This window comes from Apostichopus japonicus, chromosome 4 (assembly GCF_037975245.1).
Source record: "Apostichopus japonicus isolate 1M-3 chromosome 4, ASM3797524v1, whole genome shotgun sequence".
Classification (NCBI taxonomy): Eukaryota; Metazoa; Echinodermata; class Holothuroidea; order Aspidochirotida; family Stichopodidae; genus Apostichopus; species Apostichopus japonicus.
This window is the reverse complement of record NC_092564.1, coordinates 12,710,148-12,733,399: the sequence shown is the minus strand read 5'-3', so window position 1 is coordinate 12,733,399 and position 23,252 is coordinate 12,710,148. Positions and strand designations below refer to the sequence as shown.

General features: G+C 35.0%; 1 protein-coding gene across 2 annotated transcripts in view; it reads left to right on the top strand.

Moving 5' to 3' along the window:
• Positions 1-21,911, top strand: part of LOC139966484 (uncharacterized) — a 51,507-nt gene extending 29,596 nt beyond the window's left edge. For both annotated transcript variants that reach the window (XM_071969536.1, XM_071969534.1), the window contains exons 2-3: positions 16,066-16,371; positions 19,078-21,911. In XM_071969536.1, coding sequence (XP_071825637.1) covers positions 16,071-16,371; positions 19,078-19,178 — 402 coding nt within the window. In that variant the 5' untranslated portion in view covers positions 16,066-16,070 and the 3' untranslated portion in view covers positions 19,179-21,911. The remainder of the gene's footprint in view (positions 1-16,065; positions 16,372-19,077) is intronic.
• The last annotated feature ends 1,341 nt before the right edge of the window (positions 21,912-23,252 follow it).

Below are 23,252 nucleotides of genomic sequence, written 5' to 3'. Positions count from 1 at the left end.
CAAAGCATAGATCGATATCTAACCTTCCCCGCCAACCCCCCCCCCCCCCCACCCAATCCCGCCTTTAAAACTGATATACACATGCACCTAATTTAGTCTGGGTTGTAACTAGATATAAAAGTCCAGAGAGAGTTCCTTCTACGATTATATGGCAAGATTAATGACTCGTTATTTTAGGGGTTTTAGTGAGTAGAATTTATCTTTCATAACTTTTTTTGTATGTTGTATCAGTTATTTGATACACGTTATTTAAGACAAGTCAGTTTATGTGGCACTAGTTATTTAAAGACCAATAATGTCAGACCTGTTATTTTCAGATCAGTTTGTTGACTAAATATTGTGGAAAGTTGCTTGCGATTATATTATTGTAAGCTACTGAAAGAATACAGGTTGCTTACATATCAACTATAGTGAATATTTTTAACAAAACTATGACAAAAGAAGTACCACAAGCAAAGCAAGTTTATATACTTATTGTGCTTTCAAAAGGACCTGACAAATTAAGCCTTTTCTTTGTTGGCGTAACTGTTCCGCCTTCACAAACTGAAAATGAATCGTTTAAATTTTGTTGATATATTTGAACGTTTAATGCATTTGACCTCTCATCCGCCCCCACCCCCCCCCCCGTCACCATCCTACCACTAATATATGAGTCTATAGATACCAATCTTCTAAAATCAATATAGGATGCAGAGAATTCACGTCAGCTTGATAGCATCTGTGTTTAGCCTATACCCACAACCCGTCTACGGAAGACAACCAGAGGCAATTGTGACGTAACAGCCGATATAGTTACCCCGGTATATGCTTCAGTAAACATGGACTAAATGGAATTCTTTATATTTCATACATATATACCATACAGTTTCATAATATTTCTGTCAAATGTCCAAGCAAAATATGGTAATGATATGCAGTGACCAACTTGAACTTAATGTATACCAGCGAACCATGTTTGACATTAATTTGTCTTCAACATTTGCAGCTCGAAATTTCATTATTCCTGGGTACAAAAAAAAAAACATTTTGACATTTCTTTTAAAATATTAGAGAACGATTCTATAATTGATTTGAGCAGTCTAAATCGGGATTAATGTATTTTATATATTCCTTTAAAAAAATGGATATTGTGATACTTCACTTGACGTAACGGCGTCATTATCAGAAGGTTACAGTATCAGTGTGGCGGAGGGGGGGGGGTGGGGAGGGGGAGGGCTGGGGTTGATCGTTGATCAAGTCTCTCCTTTTCTTGTCTTTTTTTCTTGTTTTGGTTTTCGTGTCCAGGCTCTGTATTGGGTAACATTCCTTTACAAAATAGTCCTGTTTTAAAGAAATGTAACAAGACCAACTACATATACATGTATAGTATTTATGTTTTATAATATAACCATGCATAGGGAATCAAACCTTCGTTCCTGAGGAATCTTGCCTCCCCCCCCCCCCCCCCCACGAACGAACGACCAAGCGACAGAAACGTCTTCAAAATTAGTTCTAAAATCCGTTCTCCCCTTTGGGCTATATAACCCACATATTAAGCTTACCGCTATGATTAATTGGCTTTCATTCTTCTAATCAATCGCTCCAACGTATACACAAAATATTACCCCCGACATTTTCATATGTTTTACGATCCGTTTACTCCCTTTGCACATCTGCCCTTTGTATATTAAATGTGGATAGGATATACCGCCTTGAGCCAGAATACCACGCAACCCATCATGCTCTGGTAATGAAACGTTTGCTGAAACATACACAAATACATCAGTGCAGTTTGGGGCCATTACTTGTAGCCTTGTATTTGAATGATATGAAGAATGATACCTTGTAAATTGGCTATAGTCAGAGAAAACTGTGTTTACATTCCCGTCTTAGGTCTAATGTTTCTAATAAGTCTTCCTTATTATCGTTATACATATGTATATGCATTCTTGTGCTAACTTTTACGATATAGTTAATATTCGTACCCGTGTAGCCTGCTTTTACAATGTGTATACACCATAACGTATACTATTGGCTTAAGACACTGTCATGGTAAATGTATAGTAGTATATAAGAAAGGTCGTTATTTCCATTTTGACGGGCGATCTTCTATCGGAAATTTAATCGCCCAGATATCGGGGTAACCGAGATATAGGGGTCGCGGCCAACAGTGAAATTATGTAAAGTAGCTGCAAGGCTATATGTATATATAAACATACTCTAAGCAATTTATCTATATTAGAATACCCCGTTATAATGTTTAAAATTTCGGTGCAACATGTTTCATATATATAGTCCTCGAAGGATTCTTTTCATTTTAAAACAAATTACACTTGAATTAACCGGTTGCGTTTGCACCATAATTTGCCCACATAATCTAATACGCCTGCTCAGAACTGGTTTGCTGAGTTTATTACATTAAGGTGGCAACAATGGCTGTGGCGTTTTTCCCAAACCTACTTATCACAATTTGCTAACATGATTTGAAGCTGTAACTGTTTCTTTTCAGCCTAATTACCATCGACCTTTTGAGGAGATAAAGCCCACAAAAAAGGGTTCACGTCATTCGTGTGCCACATTGTTCGAAATAAATTGAGTAAAACTAATATGTTTATGAAAGGAAACTGCCCAAAAACGTTTCTTTCGGTATAATCAATGTGAAACCTTCTTCTTCTTCTCCTTCTTCTGCTTTTCCTTCATACTTTGAATGTTAAATTCTTGAGTTTCATGAATGGTTTACACTATATAGACCTACTTTAAACTATTCGACTTGTAATACGTTGATGAAAACCTATACCGTTTTGAAACATTAAGAAAACATGTGATTTTATCATTTATTCAAACTTGATATAATAATGCTGTGTTTATTTGTTCATGGTTAATCCCACGTGCAAATATGAAACTTTTATATGTTAAAAGAAAAACATGGATTCTTTCAAAACATATCATCTCGTTGTTTTAAATTGTATCGACCACGATCGAAACCTCTCCCCCCAAAAAATTCCAGTTGTTCCGTAATATACACGTAAGCTTTTGTTCAGACCTTTGCCCTCCAAAAAACTTACTTAATCGAGATTGTTCGTGACGTAAATAACATTCATCCAATCGAGTTAACTTATTCATAAAATCATTTTGGACAAAAAAAAAGTGAAAGAAAGTCAAACTAATTTTAAACCAGAAAGTATTCCAAATTTTGGCCAATAATAATTATTCATTTTCGAATGATTGGTTATTCGAAGCGTCAAACTCTTTCACTATAGGCCTACACATATTATTTCCACCGCGGCAGGGAATTATCCCCTCCAATACCACGTGGAGTGTTTACGATATAAACGCCAATTGATCTACCTGAGTTTTGAAGCGCTTCTGTAGCTAATGAAACCTTACGGCAAACATAATTAACCTTCTTGGCGTCAATTCGGTAATTACCGACAAATAAAAATAAAAGCACTAATATATCCGGTTGTTTGTCAACGAGTAACTTCTTTTACTTTTTTTTTAACTCTAACGAATGAATTTCTTCGTTTTTTATTACTCTACATTTTGTTGAAACGTCGTAGACTGATTATCGCGTAAAGCATACAAGTATTCGTTAACTACCACATAACTGCCTGTGTTTTCTAAACATTATCTATATAAAGCTAGTCAGATTTTAAATTGGATTACGTTTATATGGGCAAATGTGTCTTACCGAATTTGTTTGATGTGTCATGGCTATAAAGTTCAAGTGGGTATTTTGCTTTATCTCATAAAAAAAATTGTGAAATCACATTTATTCCTCTCTTTTCTTGTCTTTTTCTTTGTTTGTTCTTGTTTCATTATTGAACTTTATATTTTACATAGTGACATTTCTTAGTTAATTTTGCATATACTGTAGGTATATCTATCGTGGTTAAAATTAAAGAGTGTTAGCAAGGGTAATTATGTAATGTGGTCATTAACACATAGGTTCCTAATAAAAGACATTGACTTGGTTTGGTCTTGGGAGGTAATAATCCGGCTCAGGGAGTCAAATGATGATCATAATAAAAACATGCTGGAGATTTATTGAGTGTTTTGAGTGGGTAAGCCTCTGGAGTGCAGAATGTCGGCACTGACTTACAACAAGATACATAATATATAATGAGATACATAATATACAACAAGATACATAATAGCCTATACAGCAAGACACATAATATACAACAAGATGTATAATATATAATAAGATACATAATATACAACAATACACATAATATACAACAAGATGTATAATATATAATAAGATACATAATATACAACAATACACATAATATACAACAAGATACATAATATACAACAAGATACATAATATACAACAAGATACATAATATATAATAAGATACATAATATACAACAATACACATAATATACAACAAGATACATAACATACATCAAGATACATAACATACATCAAGATACATAATATATACTAAGATACATAATATACAACAAGATGCATAATATACATCAAGATACATAATATATAATAAGATACATAATATACAACAAGATGCATAATATACAACAAGATACATCATATATTGAAGAAACAATAGACAACAAGATACATAATATACAACAAGACGTAATTACGTACTACTTCCGGCGCGCAGTTAACATAACAATAACACTTTACCACAATAAACATTCCTTTTCTTAACATCAAAATTAACATCAAAAACGAAACTTGTTATCAAAAACAGACTTATGATCGTTTTTTTTTTTTTTAATGATCATTTACCATGTTTTGTTTTTGTGTAATCATTTGTCTGTAGGGCATCTAGTATGCTTAATCACTTATCGTTAATGAGACGTATTATATTAAAGCTGCAGTTGGTACGTTTTATAACCACATTTTTTCTTTTAGACCAGACTCAGTCAATTTTAAGCTATGACACCCGTATGCGAACTCTTCTCATCAAAAATGGTACGGTTAGCTGGTAATCATTTTAATGTAGGCTACCCATATATGCATAACCAGTAAAGACTAATCAGATGTATTCTTAAAGTATAGCTCAGTAGTTACGTTTTATACTCAAGTTTCACTTTTGACCAGCCAGGTTTAATTATATTTGATAATACCTGTAAGCGAACACTTCTCATCGACAATGGTGCGATTAGCTGCTATCATATGAATAATATTAAGGTCAACTTTCGCCTTGCTTCTAATCTGCAAATTTGGCCACGTTATACGTGCAACCGATATGAAAATATGGTAGCATATAGTTATGTCAGCTAAGTGTATGTGTTTTTTGGGTTTTTTTTTTTAAACCACAAGATTGACTTAGGTCTCCATAAATTTCCGTGCAACAAATTAGCAATACATATATATCTTCGCACACGAATATCCAATGAAATCTTAACAAGGAACATCACTTATTCAGGAAGAAAAGAGGTTAAAGTTCACAAAAGAATAAGAAAGGATTTTACGCAAATTTAAGCTTTTGTACAACACATCAGCCAAAGATTGTCTTCATATCAAGCTGTTGATAAAACAATAGTTGAAAAAGGGTCAAAAAAGTTAATCAGAAGGCCTACATATGTCACGACTAAATTATGCCTCGAAACTGATAGAAAATATCCCGTCGCTTTAATATGTTTCACTTTTTAAATAACCCCCTTTGGGAATTGCATGCACAGAAGTTTCATAATTGACAACAGTGTACGTTTACACTAGATAATTTTCAATTGTACTATCAAGAAACATCGCTTTGTTCTCAATTCTTCTTCATTCTTCGTGAGGCCATCATGACCTAATTTGAAGCCGTAGTCCTTCGAAGTCCTATATATATAATTTATATAAGTGAATGTCAAAATATGTCAATTAACGTCACATATTTCAGCAGAACATTCCCCGTGGAATCAAATATATGATGTACGCACTGAATGACATTGACATACTTCTACACATTACAAGTACAGTGTAAGAAAGAACGTTCGTGTTGATAAATTCAACGCGGCTTTGCTCACATATCGTATATCAATATCATATACAGACACAATAATTAATCAACAATAATTCTGCGTCACATTTTCATTGTACTATGCATTGTACTACCCCATTGTACAACATTTATGCGTTCCTTACTTTTGATTAAACAAAGGAAACCATTAAGATGAAGGGATTTATCACCAACAGGGGCAAAAGCAAGGTATAGTTCCGGGGTCACATACAATCATGGGGGTTCGACACCATTGCCCCCTCCCCAAGGGTAGAGAGAATATTACATGAAGTCCTAGTGTATAGTACATACGTATATAACATGACGGCCTATGCCCGGTACAATTTAAACAGTCGAAACTTCTTTCACATTGTTTCACAAATTGTAAAATATATACAGCTCCATGTTGCACCTTAGCGCCCTCCACTGTCAAGAGGAGGAGGGGGGTTGCAACTGTCCTCGAAGACATAGCATCTAACATCCTACCGAGACAAGAGTGATGCTTTCGCCCCTATATGTTAATATAGTCATATTCATTGCGGTTAAAACATTTTGACACAAACGCATGTTATCTAGCAAATACGTCAAGATACCACAGATCGGTGAATAATATCTAATCCCTTTCGTAGGGACTTGTGGTATCTCAACTGACGTAACCCCGTCCTGAGTACTTGGTGGTAGCGTCAATGTATGGGGACAAGGCTTGAGAGTATAGATCCAGTTGCGTGGTTATGATCTTAGTTGACTTTTCTTGAAATGTACCATTAATCGTGCATGTGCGCGTATAAATATATCATCACAATTAATTATGAAAAATGATTAGCACACAACCAAGAGTAAGCATGGCATGGATACCAGTGCCGAGAGTATATTCTCTCACGTCTTCGTATCTGTATGTGTATGTGTGTGTGTACGTGTGTTTGTCTGCTTTCTTGTAAAGTTTGGGTATGCATCTGTATTAGGGATTGTAAGGAGTAAGAACTCAATTATAGCTGATTGTTCAACAACCAGTGGCGTCGCCAAGGGGGGGGGGGGCCAGGGGGGCACGTGCCCCCTCTGGAAAACCTAGTGCCCCCCGAGTGCCCCCCCATCTGAGATTTGGGTTGGTAAAAAAAATATATTTTGTTTTATTCAACTCCCATCATCTGAGTTGGTTTTTCATAAGGACAAAGAAGCACAGTAATTCGTATTTTCTTCAAATGAGCTGCGAAAAAATGAAAAGTTTATCCTTGAACGTCGGGTATCGAAGTCGTAACCCGCGCCATCACAACAGGTGTCGATATTTACATCGAATGTGTCAGTGCTCACGCCATACCAGCGGATATACACGTCCGCTTCGCGAGCTACATGACTGTGAGAAGGGAGGGTACTGCAATATGTTGCCTTGGTCTGAGGTTGACAGGTTAGGAGCTGACGAAATGTGAGAATGTGAGGGTCCGCAGGCACCATACTTGCCTATATTTGTGGACCCATATATTAACCCTGTTGTGTAGGGGGTGCAGAGGTCAGATGCTTGTAGGAACCAATGGCGAATGTTCACACCTGCATACTGAGCCATACTCGATGTGTGATCAAACTTTGGATTACATGGTGAGATCCCTGATAGGAGCCAATAACGATGCTGGAACCTGTTACATCTTAATAGATAATAGGCGAAAACGAGAAGGACAAGAAAGGAGTCGGGGGTCATGCACACATTAATTCAACAAATGTAGGTTCTATTGATATAGGGTTAGGCATAATATCGACAGCATGTGGTTCATATCCTCTGCAAAATTCTGCGCCTTGTTAAAATCATTACCTCAAAAATAGCAATTTCTGGAGATATCTTCAGATCGAATTTAGCATCAAATGTGGCAGCATTTTGCTTCTAGCCCATCCTCCGTATGTGAAAATTTTCCAAAGGGGAGGGGGGCAGTGGCGGCGGAACCGGGGGGCTTGGGGGGCTCAGCCCCCAATGAAAAAGTTGAGGGGGCAAATGCATGATAAGCCCCCCCCCCAATATTTACCAAGGCTCCGAAACGTGCATCTGCCCATTTTTCAATGCATACTTGTCGATCTGTCCGATGCACACGTATACTATATAGGTGTAATCTTTTTAGTAAATGCTGGGGGGACCCTCGACCCGTCCCCTGGCTATAGACCACATTGTCACCCCAACCGCGTCTTCACTCCCCGTGAAAAGTGGAAGCAGTGAGTGTGAGTACCGGTAAGCGCAACACAACTTCGTCTTAGGCCAATGACTTGCTTCATTTCAGCCAGTTCTCCAACATCCCCTTACTACACTCAAAAACGTCTTTGCGAGTACACTACGAGTAATAGCTACTCTCTTAAAACACTATCGAATATACAAATTACAATGTTTTTACAGACTTTTACGTGCAATCTGAGAAATTGCAGGCTTGAGACCCATATTTTAGGGCTAGGTATTCGCAGCATAAAACACTCGGGAAGTGCCGTTTCCGGCCATCTGGGGGTATGAAAAACCCAAAATGTTCTTGTACGCTCCGCGCCAACTGATGGTGGCGCTCGTGTGGTGACGCCACTGTCAACAACGCATTTAAGGTCATCGTTATACTCAATTACGTACGTTTTTATATCTTTGTTTATTTAGTTCAATTTTATTTTGTCATTTGAAAATAACTATTTATCATAGATAAAGTAATGTGGATTGTTTTGGTCTTATTTTATTTTGGGAATTACATTTGCCAACGTATTCCGTCCATTTTTACATAGATATATTTATATATAGATATATAGATATACAGATATATATAGATATAGATATATATTTAAGTCGATAATTGTATTTATTTGATTATCTATTCGTTTCATATTTTGCCTGTAGTTTATGTACTAACCCATCGTATCCAATTACTTTGTAGCCTTAAACGCTTAAATTTACATTACTTTTAAATCAGTCACACATGTCACAGCTACAGGTTGAATGGGTTTCCACTGAACTTAACCACTCTTGAAGTATTACTGGCGTGACTCTGAAGAGATCACAAAGGATAAAGGAGTAAGCTTCTTGTCCTTAGCCAACGCTTATTTTCTTTCCAGGTACCTGGTTCCGATCAAATTTTCGGTCAAAATAAGGACACGACTGATCGTATAGAATTTCAATGACCCATGCATGCGTAAGATCTTCGAAATCGCTAGCGGCAAACAAATTATGGTCAAGGAGAAGTGTGGCTTTTGGAAAAACAAAAATATTACGGAAATTAAAAAAAAATATGGAAATATCACTTGAACATTTTGATCACATGTTAGCCAAAAGGATGCCCGCTAAAGCTCTGTTTCTTGGTTATTTTTATTTCTCTCCTTACAACTCTTTGCATAGCAGTTTGATAACTACATCGGCTGTGTAAAGGACATTTCCATCACATGGATCTGTCTTCTCATGCGCCAGAAAGGTGTTTTAAACATCAAAGTTAACCATGTATGAAGTTCTTAATTCAACAAAGATGTAACTATAATACATATGGTGTCTTCTAGAAGATCGCGTAACTGCTACATAATCTAGATTAATGGTATCATTAGTGTTGCGTTGCATTTTAGTTCGTTTCGTTTCATTGAATTACGCTTCGTTCGGTTGTTTAATTATATTGCAATAAGTCTGGTCTTGTTTCATGGATTGCATTGTATTGTATTGCGTTCAGTTTGTTTTGTTGCATTGCACCCTCTTTATTTCGTTCCCGTCATTTGATTGCATTGTATTCTATTCTTTGTTCGCATCAATTGATTGCATTGTGTTTTGTTTCGTTTCACTGCCAATGCATTAAACTGAATTGTGTTTCGTCTCACTTTACGGCATTGCGTTTTGTTTTGTTTCATCCATTTCATTGTCTTGTGGTTGGTTTCTTTTCGCTGTACTACATTGTTTTTCGTTCGCTCCGTTCCGTTCCATTGCGTTGCTTTACATTATGTGTAGCCTACTGGTGTGTATTGTGCCTAGTATATTGCACTGAAGTTAATATCATGTAGCATAGTATTGTAAAATATCTGTGTTATCTATATTATTCTGCTAAGGTATACTTTACTGCAGAGTGTTGTGTTCACTCTATATGTATCTATTCGTTCTGTTTGCTTCTATTTGTGATAAGATAAGTACGTACAGGAGAATCAATAAAACCAACTAAAGTTAAGGCTGGAAAATGATTAAACCAAACAGCTACATTATACAGGAACCAATCGATTATTAATCGATTCGGAATTAATTAAAACTGTTTACTAGTGACGTATTAAAGTTTTTTTTTACATACTACAAGTACAACATTTGTAATCCTGCATTTACATAAACATGTTTATTGATTCACGTATTTGTCATAGAAAAACTGTCAACTCACGTAAGATTGAAAAAAAAGCAAAATGTGCTTTATTGATTCCGGTATATTATTTGCATAACTACATAAAGAAAGAGTGTAAAAAACATTAAAAACACCCCCAGGGACGACTTCCTTTAACTTTTCCATTTATTCTATCTACAGTAAACTGGAGAGTACATGAGACAATTAAAATGGTCAAATTAGCTTCATAATGTAAAACACGTACAAAGAAATACAATTAACTCCACCCATCTGGCGGCATATCACACAAACAATGAAAAAAATACTGTCGATGGCTTACATTATCGCTAATTGCATCTGACGAAGATAGCTCGTAACCTACCACGGTAATCCATATAGACCTAAGTATTACTACATCTTAGTGACGAACTTAGATTGGATTTTGTAGTTTTAAAGGATTTTTGAAAGCAATCATGTATGTAGATTAAGAAAACCGTTAAGAGCTTTGATTCTCCATAAATGTAATTATAATGAAAAATGAATCATCAATATTTATTATTCTCTCTTTCAATTCAGATTTTTAGAAATTTCATTGCCTTGACCTTACTATGAACCATAATACTGTATAGTGCATTGAGTCAACACAAAGCGATGACCCATACGCACCATTCGTGGCGCCAATATGTAATGCCAATTTGCCGTTCTACGTATCAATATAGATAATAATAAACATTAAAAAAAAACACATCATATACGGATGAAATGAAATGTTGATATGTTCATTTTGATATGTTTAGTGGTGTTCCATAAACATGTTAACTGCTTTGCTATACTCAATCACAAAGTGCAGGAAAATGAAGAGAATTTCCGGCAATCTAAAGAATAAACCAACCAACCAATATACCTTAGTACTTTATTTCTTTTTAATAATTTCCGGATATACTCGGTAGTTAGCAGTTTGACATATTGAAGATTTTTTATCAGTTAGATATATAAGTTTGTATTCGATCGGTGAAAGAATTTAAAATTGTAAAATGAAGAACTGAAGTCTGTTACTTTTGCCACGTTGTTAGTTGCATGTCCCTATACATGAAAATTTAATCATCTTTTCAGAAAGGTTTTGCCAATTTAATCTAATTTAATTTAATGCAATCTGTCGTTGCCTCATTACATCGCTTTGAAAATTTATGTTATTAGTGTTAAAATTTCAGTTGAAATTATCTAAGGCTGTGACACTCCCTCTCTCCCTTCTCACCCTCTTCCTCCTCATCCCAGTCTCCGACCCAGAATTGCCCTCTTTTACTCTTTTCTTTAAAGTTATTTGAATTATAGACGTGAATTAATGTAACTGTGTGTCTTCTTACTTATCTTTTCTTTTCTTAACTTTTTGGCATATGGATGTCGCCGTAGGAATGTATTACTCTCGATTTGGCCTACATAGCATATTAAAATCACATTCAATATTTCAAATCACGCGATAAAACAAGTAGGAGCCAAAGCGATTGGTGATAATGTGATCATTTTGAAGTATCTAGTGAAACATTCTTATATCAATGAACTCTATATTAGAACCTTCGTAAGAACTTATCGACTTCAGAAGCAATTCTGTTGTCTATCTAAGACAAGACGAATAAATAAACCATGAGGAATTCGTTTGAAGACATCGCAAAGCACCACCAAAAAATAAATAAATACCGTTTCGGGCTTATGGAATAATTCGCGGTAAATACAGCACTTAGGTGACAATCGAGCGATTTGAAGTCTCCTTAAGTGCGTCATTCGAAGTCCCCTATTGCACAATTGTGAAATATTTGCATTCTCTTTAGAAATATTTGCCAAAACAGTGCGTTCATGTACGAATCATTAGAACGAGTTTTCACACCGTACACGAAAGTAAAACTGGCTTGGTGTCAGGTTGTTTTTTATTAACAACTGATGTCCAACATTGGCTTAAAATGTTTGAAAAATGATTAATGATTCGTTATCGCAGACTTAATTTTTTTTTTTGATAAACATTATGTTTTCATGAAAAGTTGAGTGAAATGGCATGTCGACCTTGCGAAATCTATCCTTAAGCGTATAACTGAAAAGAGATATGGTAATTAGGTAAACGCGGAGAGATGTCATCTTCGTTTTTGCGTTTAGTCTGTCAAATGTTGAATTGATAACTTCTGTACAACGTTCCTTGATGTGCAGGTACTTCGTCATGTATAGACGAAGAAACCAAATCAATCAACTATTACGTATCCTTACGTAAGCTTTAGTAAGCCTAAACAAAATTGAATGTCACCTTGTTCAATGTACTTTGTCATCAACTTTTACAAAAGAGGAATGATGACGACGTCGACGACGATCACGAAGTCGATGACGACGTCGATGACGACGTCGATGACGATGACGACATTGATGGTGATGCCGTAGGATGGCGATGACTATGACGACGATGAAGGTGATGATGACGTTGATGGAGACGAGACTATTTTGGTCGAAACTTTTGGACCTATTTTTTACTTCGGTGTTATGTCAAATTGAAATCTGGAAGTTTTATTACTGCGACAGGATGCGGACTTAGAGGGAATACGTTAGCATGTCAAAATCTTTATTAACTGCACGTTCATAAACGTAACACAAATGCGTTTCTAAGACACATAAATGCGTTCAAGTGATATATATTAACGCCAACGTTATTAATAGTTTTGAACATTTTGTTCACCAACATGAACTGCTTTCCTGCCATTTGGCTCAGATCATAATGATCACATGTAAACAGTAGACAGGACCATGTGTCGTGCTCTCTTCACTTTCCAAGGGACCCGTGATATCACATCCTCATGATCATGATGATTGATGTAAAGGGACTGTGGTTGAGAGTGGTTGAGATTAGATCAAGTTCAACTCAATTCAACTTTATTTCAACCAACAATGTTCAAAGAATTTACAGTGATGTGTTCATACAAAAGACTTCAAACATGATAAATGATTGAGGGGATTACACAAGGAAGCTACGAAAAGCTTGTGGAGTGTGAAAACGAAACTTGTTAGACTTTCGAGTCCAGGGTCAATCTTGGATGATTTTTCTTAAACAATTACTTATCAGACCGCTCTCTGCATAGTCGCAAGCCTGTTGACATCATACTAACGGGGCCTATATTCATCGCATAACGGTTTACACTATAACTACTTGAGTGTTCATGATTATGATAAGATCATGCATATTTGATGCATCTTTGGTGTTTTAAAAACACTGATAACACAGGATCCATGTTTCTTTCATGAATATATCAACAATACACCAACATCTATTTCAAATGTTAGTTATAACGTTGTTCTTTATTTGTGAACAGTTTCCGTACAAGAAATGATAATCTGAAATGTGTAAAAAGAGTCAAAATTAGGAATATCTATATCATTTGTAGAGAAGTAAACATGTTTCATTCTTTTGTATCCATGGCAAAGAATATAATAGACTCTTTTCTTCATTTATGATTCAATCAAGTCGACCTTTCAAACCTTACATCACTTTCTAAATTGGCGTCGCTCTCACGGATAGTCTAGTTAGGAAATGTCGTATAGTCGTACGTCATCTTAGCAATTTCCGCGAATTAGATCTGGTATGGGGAAAAAATGACTTCTCTTAAAATTGGTACCGGTATAGGCCGAAAAGTTCAAAACCCTTTAAGGTATATATATGAAAGAAAAAAAACGATCAAGGCAAAAATAACCATTCAAGAGAATCGGGTTAGTGGGTCGCCATTTAAAGATCAAGGTAGCATATTTAAGTCAATATTTGAAGGTCTGATATGAAACAGTTGGTAAATACCATGAGATGTACGCAGTTCCGAGTAATTTAGCATATTGGTTGTGTTAGGGTGTAGCTTTGAACATGGCAAAAGATAGGGAGAGAGTTTCTCAATATTGTACCGCGTTTTCTTATAATGCTATGACCCTGGTTGACCTATAGATTGAAATCGAGATGCTATGTAAAAAAAAAAGCTTCTTGTAATCTGATCATTTTAGTCGATTCTTTGATATGTGAGTTCTCGTCATTTCGTCAATACGAGCCCTAAAGCCTTATTTGTCGATATTTGACTTCCGGATGTGTAAAGTTGTGTGATCTTACTTCATTGTGTTTCATATTAAAAACAATTTTTTTTTTAAAGTTTCTGGTTTACATTGATTTCGGTAAAGTTTCGACATAATAGGATACAGCAAGAAATATCATAACAATCCAGATCAATTTAAGCCGGGTATATGCTAATCAACATTAATTTCATATACTGGAGGGAAAGTCCCATATTTTAATATACATTTTTATGTCAGTGAAAGAAGCATGAAACAAGTGTTTGGAAGACGAAATTTTCAGAACAGAATAAAACTATTAAAGTCTTAATTAAGACAAACCTTTAAATATCATAGTCCAGGCAAATATGGATGATGATTCTATAGCTATTGAGGTTGTCCAGATATTCAAAATCAAAATAACTTACATCACTGGAATGCTCCTATAATCCTTCAGAGCAGGCCTTTATTTTAATGTTCATCCAGTGTTTTTTGTTGTTGTTATAAATTCTAATAAATCAACCCAAACATGTTCTTTTAACTTTGTTTAAACAACGGAGGATCCTAGTATGATATTCGACAATGTTAAATGTATTACAAACATGTCATGCGAGGCCAAAAAAACTTTATGCTTTACCACTGAGTTTTGTGGTTGAATCATGAGGATATGACATAATGATCTGTGTATAATAGACTACATAGTCCAGTCACTTTATTTGATGAACTTCACTTGTTTAAAGGATCATTGCTGAGCATTTTACAGTGTTATAGAAATATAGCCTGAACCGTTTTAATGGTCTGCAACAGTTCAAATTTAATTTGGTGCTTAAATTCGTCCTTTAATTACTCACTAATGAAAAACTCAGCATTTGAAGTTTGATAAATTGTAACCTGATTTTAAATCATTACTTTGCGATATACATGTGTTCAAATCAGTAAACGTTATAAACTGTTTCCACACTGTGATTAAAAAAGTAGGACTAAGGTGAGAGAAAATATTCACCTTTACTGATTATTTGTCAAGAACGTTTGACGACATAACTGGAGGCAATATCTTTTCAAAAATTGAGTAACGTACCAAAATTAAAAGGTTTTAGCATTTTAATGACTAAGGCCGTATAACTTGGGTATTTATCTGACGCCACGTGTACAAAACTGTTATAAGTATTTCATTCCACTTTCAAGATTAAGGCTAATGCGTTAAGTCAGTTGGTGAAAGAGTTTGGTATGATTATGAAGCCGATAACTGGTTGGTCACCCTGAAACTTCAAACCTGAAGATTCAAAATCTGTTTTTTTTAATTATTTTTATTATTGGTTTGTCGTTTCTTTCGCGATATTTTCGTGGCACTCAATAGTTTACATAGATACTTGGAGCTACCCTCATGGCAGCTCTACCCTTTTAGTCCCTGCACTCTAGTGAATAATAGTGTACCCGTCCCTTATTAGAAATACCCGCCCCCATTCCCTCCCTCAATCCGTTTTTGCATGAACTTGTCATTTTTCACCCCTGATCATGTTACTTTGGGGTATTTTATCTCCGTATAATTCACTTACAAGTACAGTGTCGTTATTAATCGAAATTTTTCATTAATTTTGGTCTGGTCTTGATGTATTATATTATACAATTATAATATAATTTTCGTTCATATCCATGCTACTTTATGATTACTATTTAGACGAGCAAAATCATCGAGGAGTTGAAGTTTTCATTTCTAGCTGGTTTCTCATTTTCTTCTTTTTCTTCTTTTTCTTTTTCTTCTTTTTCTTCGTCAGTCATTATGACGTTTCTCCTGTGCCTTGTCATGCTACAGTATGTGTGTCACGCTAAATCAGCTTGCAGTAACCGTCACCCGAAACTCTGCATTCTTCATCCTGGTAAACGCGGATACATATCAGCAGCATCATCTAACGACAGACCAGGCAATGAGAATGGAGTATCCATCGACAGGACAGAATTCACTCAACCAAAATGGCTGCATGATGAACTAACAAAGTCTGGGGAATTAGAAAATTTATTTGGCCAGGAACAAGAAGAAGATATCATTCCATTTAATGATGATAGACTTGGTTACACTCAAGGTTAGTGAATTATCTCCTCTTTTTTTTGAGAGAGAGAAAAAAAAACACTTTATTATGAAGAACCATGCATGCATTTACCGAAATATACCGAAATAACTTTTACCAAACTATTTAGCAAAGGTTATTCTTAATAAATATATATATATTTTGAAATTGTTAACTCGCATGATAGAGATTCTGACTTTCCACTTAAATATACAAAGAAAACTTTGATGAACTTTGTTTGCAAGGCTTCAAAGTTTATGCCAGAAATGTTTTTCCTGCCTAGAACAATTCTGGGTAGAATATAAATGTCAAAAAGAAGACACCTTAGTTTTCAGTCAAATTAGCAATTGAACATTGCTTCAACAAAATTATGCAAAACTCTTAAAGAAAAACAAAATGCATCTTTCAGTTCTTATATGAGCAAGTTATGTAGTTCGATTTTTTCGAAGATAACATATTATGCAAAGTAGCGCTATTTCATATTTCAAAGGTTTCATATTTCAAAAGGTTTCATATAAATAAAACATGTTATGATTTTGAACAGTCAATGATTTCCTGAGTGTATCGTCCCTGTCTTCTCACGTTATATTTACACTGACTTCACTTATCATTTTATTTACACGCAAATCTTACGTCACAGATATAAATAGATCTATACTTTCAAAACAGGAAGGGCTAATCCATTTTGCTTGTTTACCATCACATAAACGCTGACCAAACGAAGAAAATCGTTTCAATTATTATAATTATTTTGGCAATATTTTTAATTTGACTGATTTCAGCACACCTTGGATATTTACCATTTATATTTTCACAAGGTCTTTCCTTAAACACAACCGCCCAACAACAAAAAAGTAATAATAATTATACATCTCGGAAGAAAATTGCTGGTAATAATTCGTAATAGTTCTGTGATAGGTTATATTGGTTTGGCCTCAACGTTAAACATCACACATACATTACGGATATGTTAGCCTCTATTTACCAAGATGGGCTTCCATTTGCTTTTATTTCATCACCTAGTTTTGATCAAATAAACAATATAATCTACCTTTATTTGTCAATATGTATAACAGCCTCCTCTCCATTGACAGCGTGAATATAGTTCTTACTGACTTTTCATATTACTTGGCTTTCATTTTTTGTTATCTGTTAAGATAATCAAATACCTTAAGGGATGTAAAGTTCCTCTATATTCCAAAGGCCTTTTTTTCATTGACCAAGAGTGTATAACACCTGTGAAAGGAAGCAGATATATTAACATGCGTTCCATGCGTTAATAATATTCTCTATAAAAAGAAATGGTACTAGCCATCCGAAGAATATCTAATGCAAATCAAATGTGTCACATTACATAAAAAAGACCGAAGATACTGTTAGCCTATTGGATACGACCTCCTTATGTACGTCCGCTAAATTCCTGTACAATAAAGCCCCACTTTGAACTATCCGAGAGGAATAAAAGGAATCTATCAAGGCCAGTTGAATTGATTATTCCTCTGCCTGGAGCTATGCTTGGTCCTGCATAAAATGAACACAAGAAACGGTGAAGATAAAAGCATCATTTCATTAATGATACCTTCTTAAAGGGGGTATCAAATGCTCCCTATATATATATATATATATATATCAAATGCTCCACATATATATATATATATATTTATATATATATACATTTATATATATATATATATATATATATATATATATATATATATATATATATATATTCGGTTGATTTGACTACAAATGGTTTAGTCACATTTATGTGACAGTTGCAACTCCAACTTTGAAGAAATGTAACATTTCTAACTGTTCAATGATGTATTAAATTAGATCGTCTGTAATGAGTTCCAAACATTTGATTTATCATGATAAAGACTGAATCAAATTCTCTTGAAGGTTTTCTAGGATTACCTGTAATAAACAAATTATTAATATCTTGTCAAGGCAACAAGTCGATATCAAGAAAATCATCGTCGCTGTTGGTAATCTGTTGACGGCTAAAAAGAGCAAGACCACCCACTCCCATTTGTCTGGCAAACATCGCCAACATCAGACACGCCTACGCATTATACGGTGTAACGGGGCAGTGCATCACACTTGTCTTCAAGACATACACTTACGAACATTAATCCCCCCCCCCCACCCCACCCCATCGTTCTCCTCCCCTAATGGAACGTAGGCGTAAAAGGATAACCTAACTGACGTCTTTGTTTATTTATCTATTCCTTTGTTTGTCCACTCATTTGTCCATCAGGAGTCCGTGTTTACGTCTTAGAGCGGTACAAGAAGACGGAAAATCAATCCACACCTCCCCTTCCCTCCCACCCCCACTTCTCCACCCACCTCCCACACACACAGGGCAAATAAAGCATATATAAGTGAATTCTTTGAATTGAACTGTTTCCCTATTTTTAGCTTTTCAATTTGCTTTTGACTTTCCTTGTCGCGTCAATCTAATACGTAGGACTTTCTTTACTAATATTATCCCGGAATTACAACCGGTTTGGTGAGGTTTGTATATGAGGACTATTCGATTCAATGTTAACAACCAAATTTCAAAAACTTCTTTTGACAACCGATGTCTAACATGCAAACTGTGGAACGATCGTTTGTTTTAGACTGTCTCCTATCATAATAAATTAAATTCAGAAGCCATAAAATGATATATTCTCTTTTTCAATCTCTCTCTCTCTATCTTTCCTCTTTTCATTATAGATCTGCTTACTAAAGTTGGAATCGACCATTTGGAACGAAGGGAACAGATTTTGCGGATATTAACTTCACTCTTGGAAGACGATTTATCTTACCGACGATAAGCAGCTGCTAATATTATAATCAAGGAAGAGCCCAATTTACCAAGTCCTCATCCTCCTCCTCAAGTAACGCTCTGAGGTTGATGTCCAACTCAGAGTTACCTCCTGTTACGTCTTGGTTGATTCCATTTCATGCAAATACTATTTAAGGAAGACTTTACCAACTGATCTCAAATGATGTCACATTTCCTATTATAATACAAAAAAATATTTAAAAAATATTTAAAACAAACAGGGGGAAATACTGTGTGAGGATTAATAGGCATATTATGGTGTATTGTTAATTCATTATAATTGATTTAAATCAAATGACAAGTTTCCTATGTTTAAAAACGTTAATCATAAAATATAAGCCAACTGTAGGTTCAATAGACTATATTTACAAAGAAATTTTTCAATAATTCAATTTTTTTCTTGAAATTTCACGATAATAATTACTACGTTCTGATGTTAAAATAAATAAATATAAATGTTCCATTGACAAAACAAGTGACCACAAGCGCCGTCCTATTGGCAACACCCTACAACATATTCTGGCCCTGTTTAGCGGCTATATGTAAAGGAGTTCACATTTTTTCTTTCTTTCCTATAATATGTTATTTAAAAATTGTCTTCTTTTGGTATGTAAGACTCCAAAGCTTTTCAATGGTTGATTCTAAAGTTATTAAGAAATGTATGAAATTAAAACCATTTTGTTTATTCATTCATCTGGGAAACCTTGTTTTCGAAATCTATCGCATTCATCTGTTATTGGTCTATCAGGAACATTTGAGTAAATATTATCAACCACTGTGAAGTCAATTCAATTATTTGCCTGACATTATACAGATACTTACAAACGGATCCGCGTTGCTATTAACTGCGGCGTACGTTGAACACAGACATGGCATGTCAGATAACCGTACCTAAAATGTGCCATATGATAATTACTCACATAATAAAAAGTTGCTTTCTTCTCTGGCAGCCAACTCAATTCTTCTCTCTCGTTGCAGACGAGAAGTGGTTTATAACTTTATATAGTGTGCGAGAAAATCCATGGGGGAAATATTCCATGAGCCAGTGGTTTACCATCGTGTGCCATCTAAACTCACCGATTAAAAAAAAAAAAATCGACTACTACTACTGTGACTGACTCTTTTACTGGTCTGGTCTGGTCTGACTATTGTATTTGGTATTAAAGACTTGGACATAATTATAGGCCATTGACCCGCAACCGAACGGTGACGGCACGGAAGGAGTTGAGGGTTTGTTTCCACGAGATCATTTACGTTATGAAATACAGTTAACGGCTCTTGTTTCAGCTTTCATCTGAAAAAAAGATGCAAAACTTTGCCCATTATAAAGTTAACCATGGAGTCAGAAAATTCACCCGTAAACCTTCTGTAGTGCCATCATTATTAAATTTATACATTAATTAGGAAAATCAGTTCCATTTGAGTTCTTTCAAGTTGCACCCAAGCCGCTATAAATTTACATGTCTTGAGTGCCTGTTAAGGGTATCAAATCTCAAAATGAACAGGATATCATTGACTTCTGGAAATGAAAACACCCTTCAAACGACGTTATTAACTTTAAAAAGTAAGTGACTGAATGAATGAATATAAATATATAAATATATATATATATATATATATATATATATATATATATATATATATATATATATATATATATATATATATATATATATATATATATATATATATATATATATATACATATATATATATATATATATATACGAAGCGGCATACAAGAGTTGAGATACTCTGAGTTACGTTAGTGTAAGAATATGTAAATATGATGACATTTATGAGGTGGTAGACGAAGGAAGGAAGCAAACATGAATCTTAAAAACTACAATTTGTCTAATAAAAAAAAAAAGTTTGAAACATAAGAAGTAATTTACTTGGAAATGGTATTTGGTTGTTTGGAAAGTGAAATCATTCTGACACGTCGTTGGCCTTGCATTGTATTTCTCGGATGTAGGTTATATTTAGAGCATCAATACTGGGAAATTTGGGCGCCACATAAAAGTTAATCGAATAATTCATTAACGGGGGGGCCTTGAGAAATGTACTGAAACATGGGTTTCAATATACCTTGTAGCTCCACAGTGAGATAAGGACCTGCCGAAGGGGGGGGGGGCAGGGGATACACTCATGTGGCCGCGGACAATGTGAGGGTGTGAGCAAATGTGGATGGGGTGAGAAAATATGGGATAGATGGAGAGTATACTTGTCCCCGGCGACAGACCTGCAGAGTGAAGCTGGATAGAATACTGCGTGGACAATATCATAAATATTAGTATATAAATGCATATCTTTTTCATAACCTGATGCACCAATCAATATTGTAGATCCATTTACCACACGTTTGTTTCTTTAAATATAAGCTTATTCGATAAACATACCAAATACTATATATAGTTATTGATAAATAATCGATAAATGATCGATAATCCGTAGATTTACAAAGGGTTATATTTGAAATATGGTTTTCTTGGCTAAGCCTTTAATTCATGTGTATATATAAAAAAAAATGTATGCAAAACATTTGCAAATTCAAACCAAAATCATATGAAAAACGCATCTTCGAATCGTGTGAATGTAATGTAAAGAAATACCCATATTTTGAAAAGGCTATACAATGATTTCACGTACTATTTCAAAATCCAAAATATGTATAAATTGTTTATGAAGCACCCTTTGAACTCTAATAAAATCACATAATGCATTTTCCCCTTCGTTTTCTCTTTCTTTCGTCTCTCGTGTTTGTTTACATTTGAATGCTTTTGTAAAACGAGAGTTTGACCGAAACCTTTATGAAATAATGACACAAACATTTAAGGAATATTAATATGGTGAAACGATATCCTACTTATGTCCATATGGTGAAACGATATCTTATAAAGTTACACTGCTGTTGAAATCTAAAATATGATAGCTAGTCGTATTGATTCGTCAAGATGACGTTATTATATCCGCCGATAACTGCAGTGTGGTCTCTTGAGTAACATCGACTTGCTAAACACTTATCGTGAAAATTCAAATATGGCCGTAACCCAATCATTATGAATATTCATGATGCAAGATGATTTCATTATTCGAGCCAGACGTTATGTGTCTTCGACTCAGTTTGACAGATTTGCACGAAGCAAATCCTATATTAACTCTTCGTGTTATCTTATATAACGTAACGATATAACCCCTCTCGATATGAATATTCATTATTCAGAACGACGTCATGATCCACAGATGTCTAAATGGGACGTCACGTGGAAGATATACTAGTACGTTCAGTGGCGATTAGCAACCTTCTTAGAGCTACCTTCTTTCCAGCTTCTCAGCCTTTAGGCTAAGATCATGTGTAGTATCTGTTCCCTTTAGAGGGGAATGGTGATACACACCAAACGATGATCACACAGTCACAGTCCCGATGCAAGGGGACTGGGGTTGAGAGCGGATCAGTCGTTCAGTAGTTTGGTTTTCGTGCCCAGGTTACTTTCCTAGGCGACTTTTTCTTAAAAAGTACCTTCTTTTCAGCTTTCATCTGGACATCTTAACAGCAACTGTATCTTGGTTAGCAGAGAAGCAGAGTCTGAGCAGGTACAGAATGGGTGTTTGTACAAAACAAATTATGAGGATGAACAAAGTATTCTATGCGACAAGAAGGAGACGTTGTACGTATTGCCGATATAATGTTACATTCCCGATACTCATTCCCAATGCAATGTGTTTTTTTTTACCTCTTGTATGAAGGGAAATTCGAAACACTGCTTAAAATCAGCACAAACAGATTCGTATACAGATTAAGTAAAAATATGCAGTGAAAACTACATCCATGTGAAAACAAATCTAAAAGCATTATTTCATCCTTCATTAACAAGACTGTGATTCCGTTCTTTGAATCAGGCCATCAGGCCAACAGACCATCAGGCCATCAGGCCAAATTTAATTGAATAATAGAACAGGTATTAATCAGTTATTTAAAACTGTGTATGTATAATAAAACTTAATTAAGTACATACAAACACCAAAACAAGCGCGCCAAATCGAATATGTAGTATTGAATAAT